This window comes from Sardina pilchardus, chromosome 24, assembly GCF_963854185.1.
Source record: "Sardina pilchardus chromosome 24, fSarPil1.1, whole genome shotgun sequence".
Lineage (NCBI taxonomy): Eukaryota > Metazoa > Chordata > Actinopteri > Clupeiformes > Clupeidae > Sardina > Sardina pilchardus.
In genome coordinates, this window is record NC_085017.1 from 16,432,501 (window position 1) to 16,441,233 (window position 8,733).

At 49.0% G+C, this 8,733-nt stretch overlaps 1 protein-coding gene across 1 annotated transcript in view; it reads right to left on the minus strand.

Moving 5' to 3' along the window:
• LOC134072640 (ephrin type-A receptor 7-like) overlaps window positions 1-7,630 on the minus strand; it is a 130,049-nt gene extending 122,419 nt beyond the window's left edge. The window contains exon 1 of the mRNA XM_062529430.1: window positions 7,508-7,630. Within this exon, the coding sequence (XP_062385414.1) occupies window positions 7,508-7,586 (79 nt within the window). The 5' untranslated portion in view covers window positions 7,587-7,630. The remainder of the gene's footprint in view (window positions 1-7,507) is intronic.
• Between the last annotated feature and the right edge of the window lie 1,103 nt (window positions 7,631-8,733).

Below are 8,733 nucleotides of genomic sequence, written 5' to 3' on the forward strand. Positions count from 1 at the left end.
TAATCACCTCCAAAAGCACACCTCCAAAAGCACACCTCGTGCACACACGCGCACGCATGCACGCACGCACACAACAAAAAGCCAGGAGACAAACCATTTAATATAAAGGACAAAACACAATGATACCGGCAAAACACATAATAGAAACACCCCATGTCTACCACCACCGTATACAAAGACAGAAAAACCCATGGTTATCCACTTTGGACTGATTAAGCATGGACAAATGGACACCCCGCCCCCCTCCCCCCTCCCCCCTCCCCCATCCCCGACCCCCCCCCCCCCACACACACACACACACACACACACAAACACATAAACACATAAACACATACACTTTAATGTGCTTATTTTCAGTCCATAGCCAGTCGCGTTACATCAATATAACAACCGTGAATTGAAATGTGCAAGCTCCGAGCTCTGCAGGCAAAAGCATGCATGGTAGTCGCTTATGAGATTCCAGGGGCCGGGGGGGAAGGAGTGGGGGGTGGGGGGGGAGTGGGTGGAGTGGAATGGGGGGGGGGGGCTGGAGGTGCGGGGAAAATAAATAGCCCCCAAATACAAATATTTTCCAACTTGGCAGTTGCACTGCATTTTTAATTACGCTGGTTAATGGCATGGCTGAGGTTAAAGACGCCTGTATGAAGTGAGCTAATGGAGGCAGCCCGCCACAGACCAGCAATGCAGCAAATCTGGCCATGCAGATGTGGTGGCCTGCTATTGGCAGCAATATGAATGTGTCAAAACACTGGGGGGAGGGAGGGTTGGTGTGGGGGTGTGTGTGTGCGCGAGTGTGTGTGCGTGTGTGTGTGGGTTAGGGAACAAATCACACAAATTGCACGGAGCACAGAGAGTGGCGTTGAATAGCATGAAAAGACTCGCTCCCAAACACAATAAACCACAGTGAAGCACGGGGGGGCTGCAACCCCCGTTAGCCTTAGTCTGATTGCAATCAGCGTGCGCAGGCAAACACAGGGAACACACAAAACACTTGAGCATTTGATTGTGGTAATGACTGACCCCCTCGTTCTATTAAAGCAAAGTGACAAACTGGTCCACCCGGACTCGCCTTCTGCCTCCCTCTTGCCCTCTCCAACTATCTCTCTCTCACACACAGGCACACACAGGCACACACACACAGACACACAGACACACACACAGACACAGACAGACAGACACACACACACACACAGAATTTCCCCTTGGGGATCAATAAAGTATCTATCTATCTATCTATCTATCAGACACACACACACACAGACACACTTTTTTTTCCCACCTATGGTGATACACAGTTTCCATCAGGCTTTCAGGACAGATATTTCCCCTCCGTCCTCACAGTGTCAACCTGTGTGTCCCCACGGGGGCCTCGGCTGCTGAGGCGAGTAGAATGGACACACTCTCCCTCTCTCAGCTGAGTGGTCACTGAGCCGGCCTGCTAGGGCTGCGGCGTCACCTAAGGAGGCCGTTCGTTCGCTCCCTCCCCGATGGACGCCACCGCGCTGCCTCAGGGAGAGAGGACCGACGCGTGGCCCCTGCCCACCTCGTCACGCTAAACACTTTGGTCTCGGGATTAAGGTGACGGCAGGTGGGAGGAAGGTGGCGGAGGTGGAGGGGGGGAGGCGGAGGGGGGGGGGGGGGTGGAGAGGCGTGCCCGAGGGGACGAAGGCGCCGGCCTAACGCGATTTATGTATTTATTCATCGTCGGGGCAGGAGCGTGCATTAAAAGGTCGGCCAATTTTCCAGGTCGCCGATCAACACACACTCGGGGGAAATGGTGGGTGGGTAGGGGCTAGGGGGGGGGGGGGGGGGCAGTAGAGTGGGGTAGGGGTGGTTGGGAAGTTGTGTGTGTGTGTAAGGGGGGGGGTGGGTTCAGGAATGATGCGGGGGCAATGAGAAGTATCACCACTTAAACTAGTACCCCCCCCCCCCTCCCTGCCCCAGTCTGCCCCCCTCTGCCCCCCCTCCCCCCGCTACTCGATATCTGCCAGCATGTGCGAAGCTCCTGGGCTTAATGAGTTTGAAAGGTCAAATGTTTCGCCTGGAGATTAATGGTGTGCTCTATGAGGAGAGAGCTGGAATTGGGGGGGGGGGGGGGGTTGGGGGGTGGTGGAGAGGGAAAGGGGCACTCTGCTCTGCCACCACACTGACATGGCTACACTCACCAGGGTGCCCACCAACACGTGTACCACACGTGCCGGGGCGGGCAGTGCCCCCCGAAAAATGACAGGCCGTTGCCCGCCCAGTGAGCTCATGGTGACTCATGAGGCCAAGACACAGACGAGACCAGGCACAGAGCGGAGGCTTGGAACTGAGGAGATTACGGGGAACAATGTGCAACTGGTGTGTACTGTACTGTAGTCTGGGAACTGCTGTAAGTTGCCAAGCTATTGAATTCATAACATCAGAATAAGGAAATGACTATAGTTCGCCTTTTTAACTCAGATTTTGACTTAATTACTCATTAATGCTATTCATGCACATAAGACTGGGAATTAATGCTACCCCCGTTTGAATTTAAAGAAGGAATAAAATATGCCGTAATGGACTCAAATATGGAAGACTATCGTACAAGTCTGCCTACCCTAACACGCGAATGTGTACAGAAATAGTACATTAATAGCTGTGTGCAATTAAACATTACAAGCAACATCTCCTGCAAAACACACCATTGCAATATATCATAATGAATAATATATGGCCCTATACACGTGGCTTGTTCGTGAGCGCCAACACTAAATCCTACACATGAGAATGGCCACATGAAAAACGATTGTGTAAGAGAGCAAGAAATTAATATTTAAAAGTCACCATTATGTTTTTTTGTTTTTTTTTGTTTGAGGAACGAAAAGACTAGGGAGTTCTGTGCTCCAGGTTATGAGAAAGAGAGCAGATAACATATGTGTCCAGGGCTCTAGCGAGACCATGCTGGACATGGAAAGCCCTTTAAAGGCCAGTCCTCCATAGCGGGAGAGCTGAGCAATGCAACAAGGCGAGTTCAGTCAAGGGAGGCCTGATGCAACACTGAGTGTTCTCATGGTCCGCAGAAAAAAACAGTGGAGCGTCACTAAGGACCAGCACAATTGAATTTTCAAAAAGTACAGTATGACTTGTTATCATGTATGCAACATGTCAAACGGGCCCTGTATCCAGCCGCAGACTCCCGAGGGTTAACAGGCTAACAAAAAAAGAAATAAAAGAAAACAGATAGAGGAAAAAAACAGGGAAAAACAGAAAGAAACAAAACAAGCGCCATATTACCCGCCCTCTCCTCATGCCATGTGATCTGCGATCATCTGGTCTGAGGCATGAGCAGCTTTCTGGGGTCAGCTGCTAACACGTCCAGCCCCACTCAACATGACAGCAGTGATGGCGAACACTGTACCCTAGCCTAGCATGCTGTGTTGTCCTCTGCAGAAACACTGAAAGGTGCGGCAAATTACACATGTACTGCCCACTTGAATGGCACCTTTCTAAATAGCTCTTTTGTATCCATATTCATGAGACCTTTTAAGAGGCGTCATTATGAACACAATACTGAAACAATACTGCTCACTATGGGGGGGGGGGGCTGGTATAGCAAGATATGAAGAAAGAAAACCCCCTTGAGAAAGCCCGTATTCACGCAGTTTCATTAATATTGACCAACACCAGGACAGCAGAGGATCGATCACGTCATGTTTTCCACCATGTTAGCACCTGCAAAAACCTTGACTGAGAGAGCGTAATGGGGGGAAAATAAGACAAAGAGCCATGCACAACCTGTGCTCGCGCGGCAAATTGAACCAGTCAGCTCATTTCTATCTTTGAGAGGCCATGAACACGCCACGCCATCCAAACACACAAAGACGGAACATGCAATAAATATCCAGGTTTCAATGTTGCTGATGTATTAAAGAGCCAATCAATCTCGCTCTTTCTATGCGTATTTATTCTCGACTGTCAGAGCTATAGATCTTGTGATTGGTTCGCAGGGATGGTGGAGCACAACTGAAAGTCCATTCATCCTTTTCAATGGCATTCCCTGTACACACATACACACACACACACACACACACACACACACACACACACCAATAGTTCTCCTTGGACACAAGAGTTCCTGCCGAGGCAGCAGAATAAGGTCCTTCACCACAAACAAAGGAAGGGCTCCTTGGATCAAGGGAGCATGAGACAAAGGGAGGGAGGAGTAAAGAAGAGGAAAAAAAGAAAGAAACAAACAAACAAACAAATACAGACAGACAAACTGGAACTGCTTGCTCCAGAACATAACACCTCTTGCTGCTCTAGGATTTTAAACAAGAGTGACAGTGCCCTCCCCACCACCACCCCCCCCCTCCCCCGCTGCTGAAAGGGACCGAACTGTAAAGCCAAGTGTGACGAGGACACTCTGGACTGTCAACACACCGGCCATGTCCCTTTTAGTGCCCCCCTCCCTCTCCTTTTGGTCCTTTCTGTCTCTCCCCCTCTGCTTTCGGTCTTTCCTCCCACTCTCTCTCTCTCGCCCTCTCTCGCTCTCTCTCTCTCACTCTCTCTCGCTCTCTCCCGCTCTCTCTCTCTCTCTCTCTCCTTTACCAGTGTCCAAATCCCCCCCCCCTCCTTCGTCTCCCGCACACAAGGTCGCTCTCTGCTCAGCTCAAAGCGAGAGTCAGACACACGGCTGCCAATCTCACAAATCACGCCGACCTTTCATGCTCGGCCCAAGGCGGCGGCGGCACCACTTCCAAAGCCAGTGCCCGTGCCCGCCGGTGCAGTCACTGTGCCAGGCTGCCAACACAGAGAGCGAGAGAGAGAGAGAGAGAGAGAGAGAGAGAGAGAGAGAGAGAGAGGGAGAGCGACACAGAGATGTGGTGTGGAGGGCAGGGGGGTGATGAGACTACTATGCCCGAGCCATTAGCACTGCCGGGAACCGCCGCTGCCCACCCAATCAGGGCACCTGGACGCACAGCCCCGTGTAATTACTCTTCCTGATAGTTAAGGCTGACAAGCTTATTGCCATATTGATCTGGCGACAAAACCCGGCGCCAGTAGTATAGTCACATTGGGGGGGGGGGGGGCAACATACAACCACTATTGTGCACGGGGGGGGGGGGAGGAGAGGGGGACACCGCACTGGCACGTGGGTAGAGTAAGGACAAGGGAGGGGAGCGAAGTGAATTGAGTACGAGAAAGAGGGAGTGAGAGTGAGGGAGAGAGATAGAGGAGGGTAAAAGAGAGTGAATGAGAAATGGATTGACAAATTGAGGCGGTGCGTGCCTAAGCACTTGCTCCAAAAAATAAAAAGGACAAAAAAAAAAAAAATTTCAGCACAACTAAATGGAGCCCCAAACAGATGCAGGGCAGCACAACACCATTACTGCAGCACTGCAGAGGAGCAAACACGGCAGCACACAAGGAGAGAGGGAGAAGGAGAGAGGGAGAAGGAGAGAGAGAAGGAGAGAGGGAGAAGGAGAGAGGGAGAAGGAGGGCACAGGGGGGGTGGGTGAGAGGAGCAAATGAGCTCCCGATGAGATGCCAAGGTGCGTTAGTGCTGAGGCGCGGGAGAATGAGAGAGCACCTCCGCAGCGGCAGATTGACTGCGTAAAGCAGGACACCCCCCTTACAACACACACACACACACACACACACACACACACACACACACACACACACACACACACACACACACACACACACACACACACACACACACACACACACACACACACACACACACACACACACACACACACACACACACACATTCAGAAAGAGAGAGAGAAAGAAAGAAAGAAAGAGAGAGACAGAGAGACTGTCCTGGACAGTAAAAAACTGAGGGAAGGGAGGGGGGCAAACCATATTAATGTTCATCACACAGTTCATCTTCCCAGTGGGAGCAGCAATTCATACCAGAGGGACTGTTCCTCCATCCTCCCTCGCTAGCCTCTCCCATCTATGGGCCAGTGGTGTGAGTGTGGGAGGCAATGATACTGTTCGGCTACCCGGACCTCTGCTCTGACACACACAGCGTATGGGGGTGAAGGTCGAGGTGGAGATTCTGAGGAGGAAGCCAGGCTCAGACACAATAGCACTGTGGCTGGACGGTCTTCAGGGCAGCAGGGCCAGTCCGACAGGGCCATCAAAGCACACAGCTTTCACAGCAATTAATCGCTGTCAAAACATTCATTAGAGCAGCGCATCTAAATGCCTCCTGCCAGCATTCCAGGGGAAGATTTCAGACATTGATGGCTGAGTTCTCTCTCTGTGTGTGTGTGTGTGTGTGGCACTGTGTGGAGTTGCCTCAGCTGTGCTCCGGTGCCCGCCAGAGTAGTCTCTCCAAAAAGTGTCGCCCTGGGGGGGCAGTGATGAACACACACACACACACACACACACACACACACACACACACACACACACACACACACACACACACACACACACACACACACACACACACACACACACACACACACACACACACACACACACACACACACACACACACACACACACACAGGCATGTAGTATCCCAAATACCGATTATAACGCTTTAGTGGTCTCACCTGAGCCTAACGCATGCCGAGCTGGCATTAAAGTCCACAGTGAACACACCCACTGAGCACAAGCATTCATCCACTCGCATGTAAACTCGAGCACCTAAGTGCAGTCCGGATAACCATTTATGTTGTACTGTTAGTCACAACTGATTATTGGGCTAAGACAAAGGAAACCGGTTGCTTTGGCTGGGAGCGTCTAATCATAGCCCTACATGGTTCGGTAAATGCGATATCAAATAGAACAACACTTAAACAGTTACTTTGGAATGAAACCCTAAAGTAATAATAATAATTAAAATAATAGAATAGGCAATATTAGAGTCTAGTTTCAGAAATGACCAATATCTGTATCAATAATAATTCGAATTGACAGCCATTAAATAAAACAAAACAAAACCGTATTCTGCAATGGTCATAAAATCGCTGTTCTTGACATGTTAGGCACACGATATAGCGCTATTTAACCGCTTGTCTTATAATTGCAATGACCAATGCGAATTTTGTGTCCAGTGTATTTTTGTATGAATCAGTGTAAGTCTATTCAATAAGCATAGCTAAGACTCGACTTAAACAGGACTCGCTGAGGCAATATTTCATATCAGCCTGTAGCCAACTATTTTCGATATTAGTCCATTTCAAATCCGTTCAAGTCTGACTGTTAAATTGTCACTACCACCGACCGATAACGCACAGGCGTTAAGTCAGGCTACTTGTAACAGCGCTGTCTCCCAGGACACGATGTTTGAGGCAAAAACAAAAATGCCTAAAAAGCTACGTTCAGAAAATGTTAAGATTTCTTTATAAAAAAAACTACCGTCTTCGTAGAGGCGAATTTCTTTCCACTTCAAACTTACAAGGCAGCACAGGAATTCGCTCGGGCACCTGCAGTCAATTCAACCGAAATGTACTTTATCTACCTAATGCGGAGAACGCTGACAATGGTATGGAAATAAACAAAACGATTCACATACCTTCCTCGGCTTTACAGTTCCTTAGTCGTGTAAGCAATAATATCCAAAGCACCAAAATTATCGTTTTAAAAAGCTCCATATTTGACTGGCCAGGTTCGCGATGCTCTTGGCATGTCTCTGCCACTCGCGCTTGTCACACACACACTCTCACACCAGTGAGGAGAGCGAGCCGTTCGCGCGAGTGCGCTGTAGCGCCGCTACGCGCCTTATTTGGTATCTCGGGGGAGGGTGTTAGGAATTAGATTGACATCATCAAAGTGCAATGAAGTAAGATTTCCAAACGAGGGTATGAGAAGGTCGCCTATCAAATACCGTTCGCTTCGATCGCTATGCCAGGTGTTGTCCTGCCTGAGTGATTCCCGGTTTGAGAGCCGGAGAATGGATCTTCACTTGGGTCAGTACAGTTTCGGCGGTGTATTGATTTTCGCCTGCACGGTGTAGGCAAGAATTCGGTATGGCTGCTTTTTGCTTATCCTTTAAAGGCGTAGTATAGAAAGCAGATTCACTTTTGTTGACAAAAGCTGAATATGCCCCAGGAGTCATAATGATGTAGAAAGGATATCCTACCATTAGCTGTCAATTTCAGCTCTTTATGTGTGCTCACTGCTCATGTACAGTATCTTGTCATGATGTCATCAAATACTTAGCAATAGTCTATCTTTAAGTTTCAATGTGCACCTGACAAAGGGACAATGGTAAACTAAACTCCTAAAAGTCATATTAACCTTACGGCGACAAATGCTCCCTGGCAATTTGCCTGTGATTGTGACAGAAATGTAATGTTAGCACATTAAACACAGCAGCTATGAATTAGTAGTTTTTGTGTGACCATTGCTCAGCAATGTTGTGCCCTTGAATTTAAGTCATTAAGTGGATATACAGTAAACTGTACTGAGTCAGTACATAAACTCCATCCGTGCCTTTAAATCAGCTGTTTCAACAGTCTGGGAGCACAACCACAAGCAAATTATGTTAATTACTGTTCTTTTAGTGGTACTCCTGGTCTTGGAGCTTGGCGAAAGGAATGAAATGTGGAAAAAAAAGGCAGACATATTTTATTTCTCAGAGTCCCTCTGAAATTCTGGTCTGTCTCTCCAACTTGGGTAAGTGCTCGTTTTGCTGCCCACAGGTGAGGTACACACAAGCAAATGTCTGGTGAGCAATCTTGTTTGTCCACCTCCATTTTCTCAAATGCTTCTCTGATTGATGTTGACCCACTGCCATGT